At 44.3% G+C, this 22,577-nt stretch overlaps 1 protein-coding gene across 5 annotated transcripts in view; it reads right to left on the bottom strand.

The window, feature by feature from the left end:
- Cadm1 (cell adhesion molecule 1) overlaps nt 1-22,228 on the bottom strand; it is a 328,281-nt gene extending 306,053 nt beyond the window's left edge. The window contains exon 1 of one of the 5 annotated variants that reach the window (XM_059267777.1): nt 21,989-22,228. In XM_059267777.1, the coding sequence (XP_059123760.1) occupies nt 21,989-22,121 (133 nt within the window). In that variant the 5' untranslated portion in view covers nt 22,122-22,228. The remainder of the gene's footprint in view (nt 1-21,988) is intronic. The other 4 variants (XM_059267779.1, XM_059267778.1, XM_059267780.1 and 1 more) reach the window with 4 other exon arrangements.
- Between the last annotated feature and the right edge of the window lie 349 nt (nt 22,229-22,577).

Below are 22,577 nucleotides of genomic sequence, written 5' to 3'. Positions count from 1 at the left end.
ATGAACTCCCTTCTTTTTACCTTCCATCTCCCTCTGTGGTACCTCATATATGAAGTCTCTGATTTACAATATGCACAAAACCCCCGTTGTTCTCCATCCATATTGATTCTCCTTCCTTTTCCTAACCTGACTTCCCTAGCCAAGCCAACGTTTCCCCAAACCAACTTCCTTCCAAGCTGCATAGCCAGTTCCTAGCCAAGGCTCTCAGCATCTCAGCTGCTGTTCCCTAGCCTCTCCTAACTGTTACCCTATTGTTGGTCTCTAATCTCCCTACCCAGTCTATACCTCCCACTCCCATCGATATCCCACAGACAAATACCCAAAGCCCAGACCCATTTCTATCAAGTTTGTCTTTCATGATGTGACTACTGTGTACCTTTGTATGGGTCCCTCACCAGCTTCCCATTCTGTTGCTGCCTCACCCACTTTTCTCCTCAGGCTCTGAATTTAGTAATTTACAAACAGCGAACTACATGTAGTTCCCAGAATCCCCCTTTTATGTTTCCAAGTTTTTCCACCATCACCTCCCAACTTAGAAAAACTCCAATTTGTACCATTCCATCTACCTGTCTATCTTTCAAGACCCCTCCCTAAAGTCTTCCCTGACTAAATCAACATCCTTGGGTAGATAGCCCTGCCCTATACTTCTACTGAACTCTTCTGCTTCCTGCCTCTGAGCACACAGGGTTATTAGTACCTAAGAGTCTCAAGTCTGTGTCTCTTGATGGGATAGATTCCATACAATTCATCTCTGCACAGCTAGTACGCATCATAATATGCAGTACACAGTAAGTCCATAGGCACACCACTTAAAACACATCAGAAGAAAAAGACAAAATTAAGAGTCACGTGCGTTTTAAATCTTAGATAAACAGCACACTCTGGAGCTTCTGTAACTTCAGAGTTGAACTACAAGTCGCTTAGTAAGAGTGGAAGTGGACAACTGTCTTTCAACACCATTCTCTTATACAACGATCAATATCAACTGGGAAATAGATGCTATGCACAGGATACCGTGGAGTCCCTTGAAGAGTTAGCTAGGAATCTGTGAGATGCATGCCAGGAAAAAAAAAGAGAGAGAAGGCTCTACTGAGGTTTGACACATACACAACGTTTCTTAGAGTTCACAGTTTTAATGTAATAAAACAAGCAGTACTTCAGGCAAATTGTGTTTTGCAAAGGAACTTTTGCTTTTTAGGTTAAGATTTGAAAGTTTACTCAAATGTCCTTCTGCTGCTTCTTCGTTTTCTCAGTTACTAGGTTCCAAATCCCTGTCATTGGGAAAGCAGTGAACATGCAATAATTATTTCCTACTTTTCTCTCTCCCTCTCTATCATCTTTAAATCCACAGTATCTCAATCCAACTGATGTCAGTAAATCCAGACTGTCCCAACTTTTCTCTAAAACTCTTAAAACTATTTGAATGAGGTGTTGAGCAGCTGTCAGTTATGGATTTGAAAATAAAAAAGAGCCTGAAAATTGTACGTTCAGTATAAAAAGATTAGGTGAGGCAATTCAGAATGTTTAAGAACTTTAAATCAAGTTAAAAGCAGTTACTATGGCCAGACCTCATGAAGCTCCGCTTAAGAGTCGCATTAACCTGGCAGTCAAAACTATTTAAAATGAATAATGTTTCTTTCACATTTCACTCACTTTCAGCATCACAAAAAAAAGAAGAAGAAAGAAAGAAAAAGAAAGAAGGGAAAAAACCACAATGTGAGTTAGCAAATGGCCATATAGTCACGTAACAGTGACCTTCCAGGCTGAGCTTCCTAAGGACAAAGCTGGTGCTGTTAATACATGCATTTGATGGCCTACACCCCTCTTAAGGCTAAAGATGATAATTTTTCAAATGAAGAAAGAACAATGAAGATACTCCAGAGACTTTTCAATCTACAAATCAAGAGAGTGAGAGAGAAATTCACAGTTCATATGCCCACAGTGGCTGAACCCAACCTTTAAGAAACCCCACTAAACCCGAGTGACCACTGTACACACAACCTTTTTCAAACCCTCTCACCTTTTATTGTTGCTGTTTTGTGTTTGTTTGTTTGCCATTTTGTCAAATATGGTAACATGGCTGTGGCTATTCAGATGTAAACTAAAATTAAAATGAAATGCGACTAAGCCCATTTTCAGTACTTGATGGTCACAGGTCAGCAGTGATGACTCAAGTGCACAACACAGATAGGGACTACTTCCACCATCACAGAATGTTCCAGAGGGTAGCACTAGAAAGGCACGGCCAGGAAAAGAAATCGGGCCTAGCCAGCAGATCCAGAGTTCTGCTGCTGAATGAAACCAATGTTAAGACAGACACCTCCTAACGGAAATCATGAAATGCTTGCAAATATATCTTTTATTTTTTAAGATTTTATTTTATTATTTCAATTATGTGTATGTGGGGGTGGGGGTATGTGCACCTAAATGTAAGTGTCCTTGGAGGCCAGCAGTGACTGATCTCCTGGAACTAAACTTGGGTCCTCTGCAAGAACAGTATGTGCTCTTAACCGCTAAGCTATCTCCAGCCCTACCACTACGTGTAGTGTACGGAGAAGAGTTCAGGAAATTCAGCCTGCAACTTGGCATGTTGCTACATCTCTCTACTCAATTGTACATTAAACTGCTCCAAAATGCCAATTCAATGCACGTCCCCTACTGATTGATGTGTGCTAAGGAACTGCTATGGTTTAGAAGTGGTTTTCATCACCAAAGTTTCTATTTAAAATGGGTTGCCAGCATAATGGTTTGGGAGTCAGTAACTTTCACAGAAATGAATGTCTCTCTTTACCAGCTGAATTACAGATTAAATCTCAGGAGAGTTAGCTGTTTCAAAGCAATGTTACCTCCTATGTTTACCTCCTTCTAGTGTGCCCATTTGCCTTGTCAACATGAGGTGTGCAGGTAGCTGAGCAGACGCCAACACCATGATTTTGGCTTTCCAGAACCATGAGTCAAAATAAATCTCTTTTCTTTATAAATTACCCAGCCTTGGATACTGTCACAGCAACAAAAAAGGACTGAGATGGGAGCCCTTTGCGGTCTTTCCCGCCTTTTCATAGTGAGCTGAAAACCAGGGTTGTAGACACTCATTTACCCAAAGACTAGTAGTGGCTGTTAATGCTCTCATTTCCTCCTGCCATCCTGAAAGTGCTTTCCACGCTACACTAGGATTTGTGTTGTTCTCTGGTGGTGGTTGTTAAAGCAGCACACTTTCAGAGACAGTTCCCAGCCATCCTCACTTCATGCTTAAGCCGGCCAAAGCTGCCATTCATCACATGAAATACAAGGACAGTTGTGAGCTTCACAACTCGTTTTTTATTCAACATGAAAACCTAAATAATTTTAATTCATTTAGGTGGTACAGACAGGCTGATCAGACTTTCTGTAGTTCTTTGTTGTTGTTCTGTTTTGGTTTTTGGAGACAGGGTCTTTCATTACATAGCTCTGGCAGTCCTGGAACTCACTATGTAGATGAGGCTAGCCTCAAACTTGCAGAGATCTGTCTACCTCTGCCTACTGTGCATCACTATGCCTGGCTTTTCCATGGTTCTTTATACAAATCAAAACAACTGGGACTTGGTTCTGGCCTTGTCATACCGGAACTGCATACTATGGCATTCAGGTCTCATTCCATTAGCTTACAGGACTTTCCTCAAATTTCCTTTACATTCAAGACAACACGTTTCTCTCTGGTGAAGACTTCTCTTGGATGGCAGTAACCTTCATGACACCTGGCACCTCAGTGAAGACACTTCCATCTCAATGCTCCCCACCCCTTGGCCCTGCCTTCCCCACCATGTATCTTCCAAGCCTCTGACTAGTCCTTCCTGGTGTCCACCAAGTGCTCCTCATCTTGTCCCCACAACACCTACCTCGTTTGGGCTCTCACACACATCCCTGCCCTAACAGGCCTTACACCTACTGGAAAATTAACACATTTCTTAGCAGGGTCTTTCAAATCCACATCTCCAGCTCTACTCTCAAATCCTCTCACAAATTTAGGAACTATATTACAAACTGCTTCCTAAACATTTCTCCTGTACATGTCGGTAACAGCTTAAATAATATGTTCAACCCAAGCTTACTAACTTTATATATTATTTTTATATCTTAATTGGAACAGCCATTTTCCTAGTCACTAAAACTCAAGATCAGAGTCCGTCTTTATGTTCCCTCAATTCCCATTTTCCAGTCAGCCACCAAATCCAGTCAGTTTTGCCTCCACTCTTCAAACACTGCCCTACTTAAAACGTTCATTAGAATCTGAACTATTATTCCCCAACCTAGTATGCTCTGTCTAATCAAATCTCTCAATTTCTAATCACTCCCAGATCCACATCCTAAACAAAACTTGGTTTTAATTCACTATTCAAAAAGCTTTCATTAGCTCCAAATGGCTTTCTAAATTTAATCTAAACTCAAACTCCAAGGTTTTCCACACCCCACCTTATCTTTTGCTAATTCCATTTCCCACTAGCCATTTCCAGTTTTTTACCCATAAGCCTTTAGTCAGATAGTCCTCCTCAAGCTGGCACATCTCTGGTCTTCGCCTCTTACTCAGTAGAAATCTTTCCTGCATTTTTAGAAGTTTATTTCAATGGAAAGCCTTTGCGACACTCCCATTCCTGGCTAGTTCTCTCTTGAAGGGAAGACAGGCATCCACGTGATGGAAAATCTCAACTCTTGCCATTCTCTGCTGTGGCCACAGCCACATCTTATGGGACCCAAAAGAAAATGGGAAGAGAGGAAATATCAGACAGGTAAGCACTCTACATCACTGCCTATGAGGATAGTCTCGGCCCTCATGATTGCTCAGTACACACAGCTTTCTCCTCTCTGGCCTGCTATTTTGAATGTGAAGGACTCATTTTGTTTGAACCACTTGTACAAAACTTTGAAACAAAATGAAACAAAACAAGTAAGAAAAAAAGCAAAGTACTTTCTCCAAAAAGTACATTTCAGGTAGATCAGATACAGAAGTAGAGGGCTTCTCATGCTGAAATGGAATTGCTTTGAGCACCAGCACCAGATAAATGTTAAAAAAGAAATTTAGCTTTAATCAGTTGCTCTATTATAAGTATATTATATACCCCCCCCCTCCTTTTCATGTTCCTTTAGTTCATGGAAAGTTCAGGTCAAAATCTTGAAGGTGATGACCTCATTTTTTTAAAGCCTAAAATCCCAGAAAATAGTCTATTAAAATATATCTTTGTATGCACTCACCTTGTGAAGTGAGAATAAAGAGATGTAACCACAGGTAAATTAATATGAAAATGGGAGATCATTTTTTGGCTAAAAACGGGTGAAGTAAAGTCTGTTACTACGTCGTTAGTCTAAAATTCAAAGTTTTTTAATTGATTCATGCTCCTGCATGAATGGATGAGAACAGAATAGCAATCCTGGATGAAAAGGAAAGTGAACCAACATGTTATTTAAAGAATCATCAGCTTGTTTTCATGCAAATGACCAGAATAATGAAATAAGCAATCCTGCAGACAGGATCTAGATGTAATTGTTTCAAAAAAGGACACTTGATGCATTCACCACCTAATTCCAAAAGAAACTGATTAACTCATCTTTTCTTCTTGGGTAATACCAGCCATATACTATACATTAATACACTGGCCAAATTTGTATTACAAAGGTGTAATTTTTCTTGGATATTGCCATCAAATCATTATTAACTTGACAGTAGGTCACAATGATAAGGATATCTCTTTGAAGAATTATGGTAAGGGAAAAAAGAGGTTTAATGCCTTCAACTTAAAAGATTTCTCAAAAGGGCAATCCCTGAAAAAACCATCTACCACGACGGAGAACTTGGCCCGTGGTAGGAGTAAAGGGAAATTGTCATTCCTCTCCAAACTTCAACTCATTGTGTAAACCACTCACAACGCCCAAGCAACCCAAGCTGTGGAACGTACAGAGCTACAGGAGAAGCAGCCGTAAAACACCATGCTCCCCATCACTCAAAGTACTTAAAGCGGCAGACACAGCCCAGGCTGGATGCAAGCCTCGGGCGGGCGGGGAGGGAGGAGGAGTCTCAGTGGATAGCTGTGACTGTGAAGACAGTGCTGGAGAAAGAAGCCATAAAAATCAAGTCCTCCCTCCCCAGCCTGCTAGGGTAATAAGTAGGCACCACTTCTGACAGTGAGAAAGAGAGCTGGCCGCCCCCTGCTCTCCCACACCCTCACAAGGTCACAGTACATCAGGGTTACAAATATACTTAAAAAATATTACAGCAATAAACTCCCGTTAGAGTGGTTCCACCTCAACACTCAAGGCAAAGACTAAACCCCAAACTTCTTTTGAATTACAAGGGAACATCAGAAAGCACTCTGCTCTCTTCCTGCACGCAGATTTGCCCATCTTCCTTGATAACTGAAAGGAAATCTTTCTGTTTAAAACGAGACCAGTTGTAGGCAATTAACTTTATATGCTTCATTTTGCCTCAGTCTTAATTCCTACCAACGATGTAGTTGCAAAGACTGGAAACAGCCCCAGAAAAAACGCGCTGCCTTGCCCATGTTTTTAAGCACAGCAACAAGCCATTTCTCATGTGTGATCCGATTACCATGATCTATTTTTTGATTCTGCAGCCACTGACTCCACATACATCTTTATTACCGTACAGGGAAAATTGTTAGCCTGAGGTTTAAATTTCCCTATGTTCACCACCTCTTTTGAGAACATATCTTGGATTTAAGACAAGATTCTCCTGAAAGCTGACAAGAGGAGGAGGAGATGACCTCCAAGATAAGTTTCTAGGTTTTGCCGTTAGAACCTCAGCAATGACTCACAGTCCAGCTATCCCAGGACTGTGGAGGGACTAAATAAATGGGAAGAGAGTCTCTTATCTGGGCTGGCAGTCTAAATCTCTCCAGTGATTGCCCAACAAGTATGAACAAACACCAGACGCTAGTCCTTCAAGCTTTGAAATGGTCAGGCATACTACAGCTCCTCATCCATTAGGAGAGAAAAATCAAACCCTTGTGAGAATCCCAGCCCTAAAAGCTGATGATAGGAAAACCGCTAAGTTAAATTTGTAAATAGTAAGCCTGGTACAAATTATATATCCCAACTAAGAGAATTCAAAGGGCAGGACACATACATATTGGAAGCAGGCAAATGAATAAGCACACTTCGGACTGGTTGATTTTTCAAGTTATTCTTCAAGCCTGAACTAGTGTCCTCATGTCCCCTGTCCACGTGCATGCTGAAAAGATGTAGAAAAGTTGTAATGGGCACCTAATATCCAACTCATTCACTGGTTCAACACATTGGGCATGTGCTGTGCACAGGTCTGTGGGTTCAATGCTGTTAAGGCTATCAATATAAATAAGAAATCACTCCTCTGTTCAAAACACATGGACACGTGTCCATCCACAACACATGGACACATGTCATCAGGCAAAAAATTAAATGTCAAATCTCATGGAACAGTCAGAGAAACTGCAATAAATTGCAAGGACAATATTATAATCTCCCTGCCTAGGAAATTACATAAGACCTGAAAAAGAAACAGCCGACTTAGGCCATTCTGTACGGAATTTAAATTTGCTAACCTGAGGCTGGTAAAGGAATGAGACATTTCTCTCCATAGAAAGAAGCTGGAGAAAAACAAACATACCCCAAGTACATACCAGAGACTGGACTCTATGAAGGATGTTTGATGGGAAGGAACAAGCTAAGCTGGGAAAATCCCCAAGCAAAGTACAAAGGGGAAACAATAAGATACAACCTAACCAAGCTGAGCGGCCAGGGAAATTTCCTTCCAGAGTCGGGACCCAGATAGAAAGAATCAGCCAGAGACTGGTGATGCATATCAGGTGGGGAGGCAAGAAAGCTCTTGGGGCACGGGGGATGCATTTACTTCTGTAGTCCAAAAGTGTGGAGGGCTGGCAGGAGGAGGGGAGAGTGGAGGAAGCGTCATGGTAGGTGATAAAAGACTCTGAAGGCCATGCAGAATCAGGAAGCCTTGCCCTAAAAGTGCCAAGAGCACATTTAAGGATTTTAAGCTAGAAAGTGACAATCTAATGTGTATTTCAGAAAGATCCATCCAGAAACAGTATTAAAGATGCATTACAAGGGATGGGGCTAGAAGTAAATGGACCAATTAAGGTGCTATTATACCAACTTAAATCTACTCTCCTCATCTACAGAATGAAGCTGAGAGGGGCTTATTAACTCTGAGAGGGGAAGAAAACAGTGATGGAGGCAGTAGTACCCTGAGACCATGCCCAGTCAAACTCCAGGACAGCAGGACACTTCATCAGGAACATTCAGGGTAGAAGAAGGAATGGGGGGTGGGGATCATTAGGATCAGTTGTAGGCATTATGGGTTGAAACCATAGAATTGTGTGTTTAAAATTATAGAATTGGAAGACTGATCTGTTTGGTGTCCTGGTTCTGTTATTTGCTATTTTTGTTTTGTTCCTCCTCCTCTTCCTCCTCCTCCTCCTAAGTTCCTACCTGCAAAAGAAATCAGCAGGAGTAAGAACTTGCAGGGTGACAGTGAGAACAAATGAGCTCATGAATACAGACAGGAAGTCAAAGCTGTTGTTCCTCCTTTATGTTGTTTGGAATGAGTGCAGAGCACTGCAAGGAGATGTCCAGCACACAGGCTCTTTGTTTTTTGAACATGGTCTGAGATTTAAATACAACGGCACCTTGGCTGTGCACCTTAGAGTAAGTTATACTACATTTTTTGTTTGTTTTAAGTAGAGTTGGGTATGGTGGTGGACACTTGTAATCCCAGTACTCAAGGCACTGAAGCAGAAGGATCACAAGTTCAAAGCCAGTCTGGGCTACATGTTAAGTTCCAGGCCAGAATTTCAAGACCCTGTTTAAAAAAAAATTAGTAAAAAGTAGGAAGAGTTGGAGCTTGAGCTATAATTATCCAACTTATTAGATGGAAGAAGAATCTTAAAAAAGACTAATCAAAAGCAAAGTAAAACATAATCAAACATCAGAGGCTAGCAAGTTTCCAGAAATCATTCTTATTTTTCAATAAATATCAGACACACATTATATTATTATGGAAAAGTAGCCCTTGTTCAAAGACATTGGAAAATTAAAAATATATACAGAATTCCACCCAAGTTTGAAAGAAAGAAGTAGCAATACAGTTGAAAACGGCAGAAAAACTGGTTTCTGAAGCTGAAAGACGGGAGATCATCTAAATAAATGGGAAGCAGCCAGGGTCGGTCAAACAAAGAGAACACAGGGACGTGATAACACTTTTTTTAAAGGAGTAGCATTACCTATTTTTAAAAAAATGAAGCAGAATAGAAACAAAAAGAGAGAAAATGCTACTATAGGAAGGTTGTTTTGTCTTTAAAGGATTTTAAGAGATTTTTGAGCCATGTGGCTAATTTAGCTACCCAAAAAATAAATAATCTCTCTCAAGCACACACACACACACACACACACACACACACACACACACACACACACACACACACGGGGCGGGGGGGGGGGGGGGCACATGCAGACTCAAACTTCGACACCATTTTGTGTGCGTGAGTAGGAATTTTGTTTTTGTTTTTGTGAGGGGCTGTTGAGACAGGGTTTCTCTGTGTAGCCCTGGCTGGCATTGAACTCAGAGATTCACCTCCTCTGCCTCTGGAGTGCTGGGATTAAGGCGTGTGCCACCACTACCAGGAAAAGTAGGATCCTTTTAATGATAAAAACAGAGAGAAAAAAATATGAGATTTACTTGGTAAGATTATTGTCCACAGTGGTCTTGGTGAAGTAATTTCAAAACCCCTCCACATTAATCATAAAATACGAATATGGCTGGGACTCAGGGTTTTCACCTGGGGCAGAAGATACAAGTAAGGAATGGGATGGAGAAAAACCACTTGGATGTCAGGCTGGCAAACAATGCATCAGTGTCACATACCATGACTTAACAAACATTAAATATACAGGATAGGCTATGCAATGTAGGCTGGGGAGGCGGTGGCGGGGGTTACAAACAAGAAAGTGGGTGCCAAGTCCTACCTAGTTCTGCCCAATGGAAAGCTCTAGAAACAAGGACAGCACAAATGCAATGAATGGAACACCTCTCTCCTATTTACTGAACATTTCTCCACAAAGAGCAGACAGGACTCCTTAGAGGAACAGCTAAATCCAGGTCGAGGGTGGGAATCATTCGAGGTGAGCTTATATATCTTATGACATAAAGTGAGAAAGTACTTGGAAGCCTGGGCCAGCAAGATGGCTCAAGGAGTATAGGTCCTTGATTCAAGGTCCTTGAGTTCAATCCCCAGGTCCCACCAGTGGATAAAGATAACCAATTCCTTCAAGTTGTCTTATGACCAATACATACATACTAGAGCACACACATGTACACACAGGCACGTGTGTATACACATACACAAAATGAATAAATGTAATTAAACTTTTTTAACTAACAAGGCTACATCAAAATGAGACAGCGGAGTTCGAAGAGGATCTCAGTGGGTCAACTTTGATGATGATGAGCCACTGTCAAATCACATTGAATTTTTATTTTTTAAACCCACAAAAAAAGGAGTGGGAAGGAACAAGCTCTTCTCTACACAGGAATACCTCCACTTAATAAGGGAATCACAGAATTAGAACATGCCAAGTTTGTAAGCACCAGTATGATATTTGACATAGACGTTTATCAGTGCTGCTGGCCCATTAACTCTAGATGTGCTGTAAGAGAACAGGATCAGCACTCTCAAAATTATCCTACGGACTTTGTTATTAATTACAAAGGGGCAACAATGGAGAAATCTATGATCTACCTAAACTAAGTGATTAAATTGATAAGTTTAACCAGGATCTAGGGGAAAATTGACAAGAAGCTACAAGATGGCAATCAGTCAACTTATCCAGTATTCTCACCCAAGATGCTTAATCTGAGCCAAAGCAGGGGAAAAGGATCAGACAATCTGTACAACCACAGAACATTCTAGAAAACAGCATGTCAAAACTCAAAATGCCAAGGCCATGAAAGACTCTTCTTTTTAAAAAATCCTTGTAATGGGGTGAGAGGTGCCTCCCAGTGACGGAGCACTATTCTAGTTTACAGGAAACTCTAGGGTGATTCCTAGCACCCCAAAAGAGAAATAAAGGAAAGGAGAAAAGGGTGGACAGCAGGAAAATGGTTCTAGACAGAAAGATCCCAGACACATAAAACCAAACCCAGTGTATGTTTGCTGGTGACTTCACCGTCTGTACTGGGAAGACTAGAACAATGCTGCAGAGCCAACAGGACAAACCTGAGGATGACCTAGGTACTGGGTAACAGTCGAGTTATGTTAATTGCATAGTGGCAAAATTTCTGCAACTCCACAGGAAAATCATCTCATTTTCAGGAATTCCATGACAAATATTCAAGAATCAAGTATCATGCCTACTATCCATTTTCCTGGGATTCAGAAAAAGAAAAACTGTGCATATATGTTATATATATATATATAATTTAGGGAGATGGCAACAATACAAATCGGCAAAATGTTAACAGCTGATGGCTCTAGGTTAGGTAGATTATAAATATGCATTGTCATTGTACTCCCATTTCAATTTCCCTGTAATTTTGAAATTTTCCAAAAGAACTGGCGGGAGAAAAAGAAAAAAAAAAGAACACATATAACCACCTTTTTGGAAGACAGAAATAGGCTTAACAGTTTCCTGACATAAAAGTAGATACTCATTGAATAATCATTTTCACAAATCAAATGTTCACTTTTCTACCTCATTCTAGCCTTATGGGCTAGCAGTACCCTGTCTTTATTCAATATAGCAAATACAATATAAGAGGTTGATTAAAATAATAAAGTCTATGTTTAAAAGCTTGATAATTAGATTATAATCACCCCGATTCTCTGATGTTACATGATTCCACTCACTTTATTCCTTCACTTCCCCTCAAAGCAGACTGAGAACATCTTGAATTAATCCTTTCAACATAATTCTTCAATATTGCCTAACATGTAAGGGAGTTACAAATGAATATGTATTAGTAGGCATTACCCACCACCACTAGGTAAATATTTTAATGAAGAGATGGCCAGACATGTATACTCCCAGTATAAACATGTCCCTGTGTGTGTGTTCTGCTTCAACTGCTTCAATTCCGTAAGGCAGGCTGCTTTGCTATTCTTCATGTTCCTGCTGTGGAACCTAAAGCAAGGCTTCCACTTGCCAACCTGGACCAGGGATGGAGAAATCTACTCCAGGAGCGAGCAGTGGAAAAACCAGCTAACATTCATGTGACTGCTAACAAAGCTGGAGACAAGGGGCAGGGGACTCTTCACAAGGATGCTCGCTCATAAGATAGGCACAAGCAAAAGTGAAAGTGGGTGTCATTTAAGCTAATCTCTACTTGAACCTTTTAAGAGATAAAACCATTTGAGCAGTAATTTAGTACTAAATTAACTTGGATTTTTTTTCTCTGTATCGTTAAAGTTTTCATTGTTTAAATAAGGGTTTCTGCAAGAGAAATGAGGCGATGCTCCCATTCTATCAGAAGAATGAGACTGATGATTTGCAAGACTGACTGGGCAGCTTGTCTTGACATGGGCAAATGCTGCAAAGAGCCAAATACACAAGCACAGTCTGACCCTCAACCCACTCCCCAGCGCTGTTCCAGAACATCAGAAGACCATCCAACACTGCACTACTGTATCATCCCAGTGCTAACCTTTGTATACCAGCAAGAACTCTACCAGACAGGAAAACTGAAGGCAAGGAGGATGGCAGATGGTAACAGCAGATCCTCTGAAAGGATCCCTAAGACAGCAAGTTCATCAGAGACACTGAGAAACAAGGACTCCATGTTTCTGTTTATTGAGCCAATGATAATTTGTTCTTTGCACTACCTACCAAACAGCAACAGAGCTACCACAAAATTGGCAAAGCTGACATGACTGTGTTGAGGTGAGTAGCTCTGCTCCCAAATCGACTGTGTTTGAACATTAGCCCATAGAGGCCCAGGATTAAGAGAATTCTCCAGACGTTTCTCAGGTAGGCTTTTCATGGTAACCACATGTACCAGATGCAAGCATCAAGATGCCATCTGCAAGGTGGCATTTCCTGGATCACCTTCATAGTGGCTGATCTCATACCAAGCCAGTAGCTCCAGACGAGGCCCTTTGATTTTGCTTTTTCACCCTTGAGAAACGGTCCTCCTTTGAAAGAACTTCACTTGGGGCTGGAAGTATTATTTTGACAGACTGTAATTTAAGTCATTCACACCATTGTTTTAGGCTATAGAGAAGGAAAATATTCAAACAGACTCTACCAAACAGCCACAATATAGTTTCAATATTCTGATATTTAAACATTCCATGAAAATTATGGTCAAAATAATGACAACATTTGTCACAATCCACAGTTGCTAACTGATATCAAGAAACAGACACACACACAGAAACACACACACACACACACACACACACACACACACACACACACACAGCCCTCACCCCTGTAAAGCAGAAAAAGAAAGGCCAGCATGGAGGCCTGCTTTAAAGTACAGGTTGGTTAAAATGAAAGACACTCTCAAAGGAGATGGAGAGAGCCAGCCATCCTTCACCAAGACAGAGAGCTAAAGGAAAAGCAGAGTCGTTTTAAGCACAGCAAGCAGATGAAGGCTGATAGGCACAAGCACGTTCTTCCTCAGTTCCACTGCGGAATCATCAGTCTTCCAGTCCCATCAGGATTGGGCTGAAAAGTAATAAGAAATGAGGGCAATTAGAGAGGAAATGAGAGAGCAATTGAGGAAGGAACCACCTAAAGACAAAACAGTGCGGAGATTGAATCTGAAGCAAGAAACAAGAATTTGAGATTAAGTTTCAGAAAGGGAAGCTCCATGATCCCGCCCTGAAAGGATTAGAACTGCAGCAGACAGCCTTGAGCAGCCTCTGAGTAGCAGAAATAGTGTTCGGAAAGTGGAGTGGCTAGGTAGTTTCTGGGAAGACACGGCATATGGCCACTAAGTTTCTCGATGTGGCCCATTTAATTTCAATTTAAGGAAATTAGCTTGGTCAGGAAAGTGTCTGCGTCAATGTCCTAGGTTCCATCTGCAGCACAGTTCAATCTCCAGTGCTCCATAAACTGGGTATGGTTGACAGACACCTGTAACCTTAGTACTCCGCAGATGAAAGCAGCAAGATCAGGAGTTCAAGGTCATTCCTGACTACAGAGCCAGTTCTTAAGCAAGCCTTGGAAACATGAGACCCTGTCTCAACTAACAATAGTAATAATGAAAAGGGTAGAGAAGGGGGAAAGGCCTCCAAATTTAGGGACACGGGGGCTAAGGTAATGGTGGCATTGTTCCCTGTAATGAAGTAGTCTTTGAGGGAAGCTGTTATCAGTGGCAGAACAATGCAAAGGTCCACTTCGGGCATGCTATCCCAGCCATGTAGAGATAGGTGCAGACACTGAGAGACGGGCCGTTGGTCTTTGTTTGCAGGCAGATCGGTCCTCATCTCTCCAGGGACGGCATAACGGAATTCTAACTTGATGGTGTCATCTTGTGCTAGAGAGCTGAGGGGAAGTTAGACAGTCTACCTTCCCAAAGAACTCTGCCAAGAGCAAGACATTTATTCTAAGCATTTGCAGAAGTCCACGTTCACTGGAACACCAACTTCAAACCCCGAGTAGCATTTAAATATATTTCATAGCACTTACTTCAAGCATAACATCTCTGAAATACTTAGATCAAAATATTGGGTTAAGTAACTAGATTCCAGTACAACATCTAATAAGAGATTTTTTTTCTTTTTTTAATTCCCACCACAGTTCTTCCTTAAGGTAGTCACTTTGTTCAAGACCCCCAGGCCCCTCTAGTCATCAACAGGCTGTCTTGGCATCTGCTTTCGGCAACTTAACACTGAGTTTCTCTTTTGCATAACCGTCAAGGCTACACATCATTTTGGCCATATAAATACCTACATCTCCCTTTTGTCTATCCCTAGTCCATGGAGAACTGCACCAAGGCTTTGGAGGACAAGCACTGGAAGACCTTCAAAGAAAAAAAAAAAGAAAAAGTGTTCATTAACCCCAACAGCAGCTGCTGGCTAGAGCCTGCAATTTAATCTCCGAAAAAGAACTGCGGCTTCTGAAATTCCACAAGGAGGTATCACTTATGATTATACACATTCCAGTGGGTTCCTTCCTTCCTTCATTGATGGCTTCCAGACAAAGGTTTTCTTCCTCCCCATTTTGGTAAAATTCCCCAAGCCCTGGATGTATAAATTCCTTCATGTATTTTCTTGACCAGTGGCCAACTCAGGAGAGGGGTTTTTTTCCTGGCCAGGTTCACTCAGACCGTGAAACATCATCTTATACATAATTTCTTGTTCGGTTGGGAACAACAAAAAGCTTCAGATTTGTATCTGTATTAAATGAAGCTTCACTAAAATCAAAAGTGAAGGGGCTGGGGAGACAGATCGGAGGGTAAGAGCACTTGTTGCTCTTGCAGAGGACCTGGGTTCAGTTTCCAGCACCCACGTGGCAACTCACAGCCATCCCTAACTCCAGTTCCAGGGTATCTAATGCCCACTTCTGACTTAGGTAGGCACCAGGCACCCGGGCACACACTTGGTGAATGTAGCACACATGTAAGTAAAACACTCATACAATAAAATAAATATTTTTTAAAAATTTAATCAAAAAGAAAAGGATTTAGGGATGGAGGGGAAGAGGGAGAATGGACAACCTCACATGTCACAAACTTTGGAAAATGGAAACAACTTATTTTCAAGGGGTAAAAAGAAACAGAAAAGAAACACTAAGGCTGTCCAACATTTCCAGCTGAAACGTTAAGATCATATTTTAAATCAATGGGGGCAAATAGTGAGAAAAACAGTTAGTAGTCTTTTCTCTCCCGTTACCCCTTAGTGCCAACTCACAAAAAAATAACACCAGAGTACTCACAGTACGTAGTATGGGCTTCTCATGCCATAGAAGGCATTTTCACCATTTCAGTTATAGACTCAAATCAACAGCCAGTTAGAAATGGAAAAAGACATTTTTCTTTTAAGCAATATACGCACAAAATGCAATGGCCTTTATACCATGAAGGACTGTATGGTACATGCCCGAGTGTGTGAGTGCAAGCATGAGTGCACGTGCGTGTGTGTCTGTCTGTGTGTGTATGTGTGTGTGTGTGTGTGTGTGTGTGTGTGTGTGTGTGAATAGGGTATCTCACAGGCATCAAACTAAAATAAGCTTTCCCTACAAAAGCCTGCATCTGGCGGGTATTCATTATGGGAACAACTGGAAATGGCCACTTTTGCCAAGGGTACAGGCCACAGTGGAGGGATTAGCCACAATTACTGCATATTTACACAACCATATTTACACCGTAATAAAACTCATCTTACCCGATCCAAACAAAACCGTGCTCAAAATAAACTAAACCACAGGAAAAGGTCTCCTGAGCACAAGCAGTCATTGCTCTGATTCTCCAGTGTCTGCTTGGCCATTACCCACTGAGACAACCCTTCATTCCGCCTTCCTCGGAAAGGCAAGAGGAGTAGGCAAGATTCTGTATATCCAGTTGAGAATCTGTATAATTCAGATAACAATACTGTAATTATGAGTGGGGAAAGAAGGCTGCATCTTAGAGATTCATTCTGAAATGGCTGTGGAAAAATTATAGGATGTCCAAGATTTATTTAAAATAATCTGGGAGGAGTGGAAAGCACAGAGGGGACAGATGTGTAAGGGTGGGTAACTATTGAGACTGGGTGATTTCATGCAGAATTTAGTAGGGCATCCTTTATGCTTTTGTGTATATTTGAAATTTACCGTAACCAAGTTGGGGGTGGGGGAGAGAAAATAAGACCAATATGAAAGTGATCCTGAAAAAAAAAAATGTTTCCCTTGAAGAAAAAGAAAATACTCCCTTTAGCTTTTTCTCTGCAAATGACAAAGGAGAACCCACAAAGAAAACCAAGGTAGGCTCTTGTCCTAGACTTCAGAAAAGAAGAATGCAATTCTTAAAAACCAAGTCATGAGCGAGCGTCCTGAAGCTCAGCTTTCGCCTGTGACTTACTACAACAACACAGCCCGGCCGTCTCCCATATGAAGGCACTCTGGACGACATCCGCGCACTGGCTGCCAAATCAAGTCCAGAGGTTGCAGAATCATTTGTCAACACGAAAGGCAAAGGGACCAAGAGCTGGTCCTTTCTTCCCAGAGGTCACTCCTTCTGATCCATGGGCTTATTACCTAGAGCAAACAATTAATCTCGCTGCCTTCAGAATACAAAATGGTTTCAGCCAAGGTAGTATCCTCCCATGATCCGTATCTCTGTCTGGGCATCCCTGCCAGGAGGAAGAACAGAAGGTCCACTGGCTGGACGTCAAGGGACCCATCCCCATCCAAGATCTACAGCTAATTCAGCCTCAGTTCAGCTGAGCTTCAGCGGCCTTACCTGAAAACAATGGTATTTCCTAAGAAAATGGCAATTATCTTTCCTTTTCAACGGTTCTATAATCATGAGAATCTCTAATAGTTTTTAAGGCACTTCGGCACTCCAAGGTTACATTTTCTTGTACTTTAATTTGAATGTGTGAGCCTCTGTATAACATGTGTGTGCATATGTAAATGTGCACATGTTCATATTTGTGTCAGCACACATACTCTGATACTATTAGTGGTTACACGGGGCTAATTGCTTCCATCTCAAAGCAGCAAATTTTCAGTTCTGCAACAGATGTCGCTGTGTGATTTCTCCTTTCTGTGCTGGATTTTCTGTTAAAAATGCCCAGCATAATGGTCAGCAGCTTTCTTCCAAAGAAAGATATACAGCATTTTTAATTCTTTGGATTTCTTCCTTTTAAATTTTCTTCCTATGTGGCCAATTTCCATTCAATCCACAGTATCAATTAGTTTGGCCCCTTCTAAGAAATACCCACATAAAAATGGTCCTTTTGTTAAATACACACACACACACACACACACACACACACACACACACACACACGCAATCAATCAATCCATCAAAACACTAAAAAATTAAATATAAACTCTATGTGGCCAATTAGCTTTAAAATACCACATACACAGACCCAATAAGAATGAGTCTCATAGCATTGATCTTCATAGTACTATCAATTTTAAAGAAAAAAAATCGCTTAACAATAGAGGCTGAAGAATTAAAAGGAAAAAAAAATCATCTATAAAGCTGAAATGTACCAGGTATGGGATAAAGTTCAAAATAAAATCCAAAAGCACCATTAATAATGATTTTTAAAAATTGGGATTTTCATTTTAACAACACCATTAAAAATAAACACAGAGAGGCTAACATGATAATTGCAAGACATCTTACCTACCATTCTGACATTCACTATCATGACACATGTCATAGAAAAGTGACATTTCTTTCCCTTCACCCAGTACACTGTCCAATGTTGATCAGTCAACAGGTAGCTAGACCTAGCAGTTTCTTCCGATGAGAGCCAACAATGGCACAAAAGATTTCAAAATCTCCTTTGAAACCTGAGAACCTGTTGTGTTCTGGGGTTTGGGAGGGAGTGCAGATTGAGAAGCAGGCAGTGAGTAGGGAAGCAACTCCCGTAAGAATAGGAAGTCAGGAAGTAAAAGAGGAAGCCGGAGTGCCCTGCCTGTTATCACCTTCCCTGTCCCACTCCCCTTCACCAGGAGAGCCACTGGGGAAAACTGGATAAAGCATGTACAACATCCATATGAATAAAGCTCTTTGTTCCGGAGAACTGCCTGCTCTTTTATTCCCCCCTTTTTCGTATTTGTTCATTTCAAAAGATTGCTCAATGGGTCTCTTGTTCCTCCAAAATGTCCCGGGCAAATAATGCAAGCTTGTCTCGTCACACAAGTCACTAAATGAAGCCTTGTGCGTCTCCAGTGACACACTGTAAATATAAAGTGGCATTAATGAGGGATATTTTATCGAAGCTATCACAGGCAAGTGCAAGTCCCCCCTGTGACTATTCAATTTGATGCAGGGAAAGGCAACAATAGCAGGGCGTCACTTTTGCAAAGTCCCTGTCCCTGGTATGCAAGCTCCAACCAAGCTCCAACCAAGTCCCAACCGGCTAGAGCAAGCCGGGGCTAACTGCCACCCCCACAAATCCCTACTCATCAACCATCTTCTCTAATCCTCAAAAGGGTAAGAACAGAACGGGGTGATCTACTTGCAGGTTCCTTCAGGGTCCCAAACAGCAGCATGCCTGCCTTAAACATAACAGGAGTGATTAACACAGTACAGGCAATCCTGTTTGGGCTGCATTTCATTCAGGTCTGTTTCATCCCAACATTACAGGAGAGATGGGAGTAGATTTTCTCAGGGATGGGGGTGAGGGTGGGGGGCAGGCAGGATGGCTTCAGTTACAGAGGCAACCGAACCAGAACTTCAATACACAATAGCGGGACTTGGGCTTTCTCAGCAAGGATGAGAATCCAACAACCCTAATGAAGTCAGAAGGTAGCACCAACAGGTTTCTTTAAACCAGGGAAGGAGAAGCAAAGGCCCCTGAGAAAGCTTTAACTTAACATCTGAGGAAAAGAAGTCTTTCGGTGCCCACCTGAAATCGACCCCTGCAACATGGAATCTAGGGCTTGGCCAAGACCATCTCACAAAATGTACACACACACACACACACACACACACACACACACACACACACACACACGCACACATTCAAAAAATTAAAGAAAGTCATCTCATCCCCTCACTATAAATCAAACCCAATTACTTTCTAATTTGAACACAATCTGATAAGCGGCGTACAAACAGGGATGTACACAAGAGCAAGAAGCTGCTTCCATGGTAACTGGCAACAGAATTTTCCTGTAGCTTTGACATGCACGGTTGAGTTCCAGACCGTTCCTTTCTAAGTCAGCACACATCTCTCACGGGGAAGGCAACTTCTCACCGAGAGATAGTACAAATATAGTACTGTTGTTACTACCCGGTGCCTTCAATGAGCAGGCTTGACGAGGGAGGCAAAATCGAATCCTACTCCGCTGGTTTAGTGGCATTGCATGGTTCCCATTTTTAGTCCAAAGGCAGTATCCCGGGCCAGTGCTTCCCACCCCCACCCTTCGTTCTGCAGCCAATACAAGTCTATTGTTGCCTCTGTAATGCGCCAGTTACCCAGCCTTTACTCACGCTCACGTTTAACTGACAGTGGCGCTTTTTACAATGCAGCACGAGGGATCTCTTTCGGGAACACTCTATCGAACCCTTCCAGTCAGTGGCATCACCAGAAATTAAGTTGTAACCACACGGGCTTCGGCTAAACCTAATTATCTCGTAACTCATAAATTAAGAATTCACAGAAGAAAAACATATAAACATCCGGAGACAGACCGTAGCATGGAAGACAAAATTCTCAAGCTGGAATGGAAGGTGCTGCCAGGATCCCACCCTTAGAGCCTCAATGGGTTCTTCAAGACGAGCTCCTCCGAAAGCCTGTTTTTTACATATACATTTTTTTTTGAGGGGGGTAAGTCAACCAACCTGGCATCCCCTAAATCCGAAGCTAGCACTCCCAAGCATCCCTATCTCCAACAGCGTGTCTCCTGCGGTGTTTACATAACTATGTGTCCTCTAGCGTGTAAACAAAAGACACAACCCAAGCAGAGAGGCGCCCCCGGAACCGCACGCTGGTCCCAGCGCAGCATCCTCCCGGGCTGGGGGCTCCGCAGGTGGGGGCTGAGCTCGCGGCGTCCTCCACCACTTGTTGCTCCCAGGTCCTGCAGCTCGGAGCTGCAAGGAGGGGTTTTGCAGGCTCAGAGCCCTAGCGCATCCCCTCGCGCACGGCCGCCCGCTCGCCACCGCCCGGTGCCTCTCGGTCCCGCCGGCCGCCTGGAGCCAGCGGCAGGCGGCACAGCCGCATGGGGACGCCGCGCGGCGGGCGAGAGCGGCGAGGTGGCGGGAAGGCGGGCGCAGCGCGGCCGGCCTCTCCGGTGGGGAAGAGCTCCGGCTCCCTTTTGTTAGCAAATGCAAACACTGCCCTCTTCTTTCCCGACCGCGCCAACGCGCCCGGCACAGGGGCAGCCACACGCGGGGCTCCTGCCAAGCGCTCGGCGTCTTCAGGGAAGGCGCGGCGCTCGCAGAGCCGCCACCCGGGCAGATTCTCAAGACGGCCGGCCACGCGGGGAGCGCCCCGAGGCCCGCAGGGCGCGCGCCGGGCCGCAGAGGCCGCGAACGCCCCCGCCACCACCTGCGGGCCGCTTGCCCGAAGGACGCGCAGCCGGGAAATCCCGGATCCCCACTCGCGGCAGAGGCCTTCGTGGCGCGGACCGGCTGAAGGCACCAGGAGCCCCTTCTGCAGCCGCGGCGACGAGCGGCCGCCCCCGAGCCGGGAACTTTCCCTGCCTGGATTCCAGCCAAGCCGACCCGCAGCCCAGCGGAGGGGGCCGAGGGGCTGCGTTCGGCTGGAGGGAAACACGAGAGGCGTGCAGCTCTGGGGCGGGGGACCTGCAGAGCGCGGGCAAGCGGGGGAGAGGACACGACTGTGGGGATGTCCTGGGGACCCGCGGGGAGAAAGCTTCGGGGAAATGGAGAAGCGACCGGGGGGCCGAGCTGGAACGGAGGGGACGAAGGCTAAGCCCGGGGACACGGGAGGACCTGCAAGTTCCAGGGACAAGAGCGAGTTTTCGGAGGGTCCGGAAGGTTCGGGGCGCCTCCGAGGGCTTCCCTTCCCCCACGCGCTAGCCCCTGGCCCCCCAAGCCCACTCCACTCGGCACCCCGCGCTACGCCAGGAAGAAGAGGTGTGGGTGCAGCCATCCCTGAGGGCGCCCATCCGCAGCCGGCGGGCAGGAGAGAAGGGGCGCCGACCCCTCAGCCCTTTCCATCGCAGCCCCGACTTTCCTTGCCACGCTCCCGCCGCTTCGGATTTAGGAAGTGGGGGGAGGTTGTCATGGAAACGTCCCCCCTTCCATAGCTACGGCTCCTGGGGGTGCCCGGGGGGGTATTTCGGGACCAATCCGCCGGTGCCCACAACCTACCTGTGGGGATCAGTGCCGCGGCCGAGAGGAGCAACAGCAGGAGCCGGAGCCGGAGCCCGGGAGGCGCTGCCGCCGCCGCCGCAGCCGCTGCCGCCGCACACTGGGATCCGCTCGGCAGCACAGCACTCGCCATGTCGGGCACCTGCCTCAGACTGGCGGCGGTGGCTGCCTCCCGAGCCCGAGCGGACAGCTAATGAGATGCTAATGAGATGCGCTAAAGGCGGGGTCAGGACCGACCAATCGTGGCGCCGCGAGCCCAACCCGGCTCTCGAAGGACTAGCCCCCTCCCCCACCCCGCCCCCTGGCGCTAGCGTTCGGCCGCGCGCCCGCGCCACCTAGGGGCGGGGCCGATGGGAGGGGCCTATGCAAATCTGTTTACGTTAAAATTCGGCTTAGCTTCCCCCGTGGAGGAAAAAGTGTACTGCCCCGTGCCTGGCGTGGAGGCGGGGGAGGGGGGCTGCGGCTCCAGGAGGCGGGTCTCCAGCTTCTGTGCACCTTTATTAGGAACATTTACGGCATTCGCCGCGGTGGACTCACGCCTCGAGAGTCTCGCCGCGAGGCTCCTGGGCCCGGGCACTGCGTGTGCATC

The sequence above is a fragment of the Peromyscus eremicus genome, chromosome 7 (assembly GCF_949786415.1).
Source record: "Peromyscus eremicus chromosome 7, PerEre_H2_v1, whole genome shotgun sequence".
Lineage (NCBI taxonomy): Eukaryota > Metazoa > Chordata > Mammalia > Rodentia > Cricetidae > Peromyscus > Peromyscus eremicus.
The sequence above is the reverse complement of the archived record's forward strand: the minus strand, read 5'-3'. Positions and strand labels throughout refer to the sequence as shown.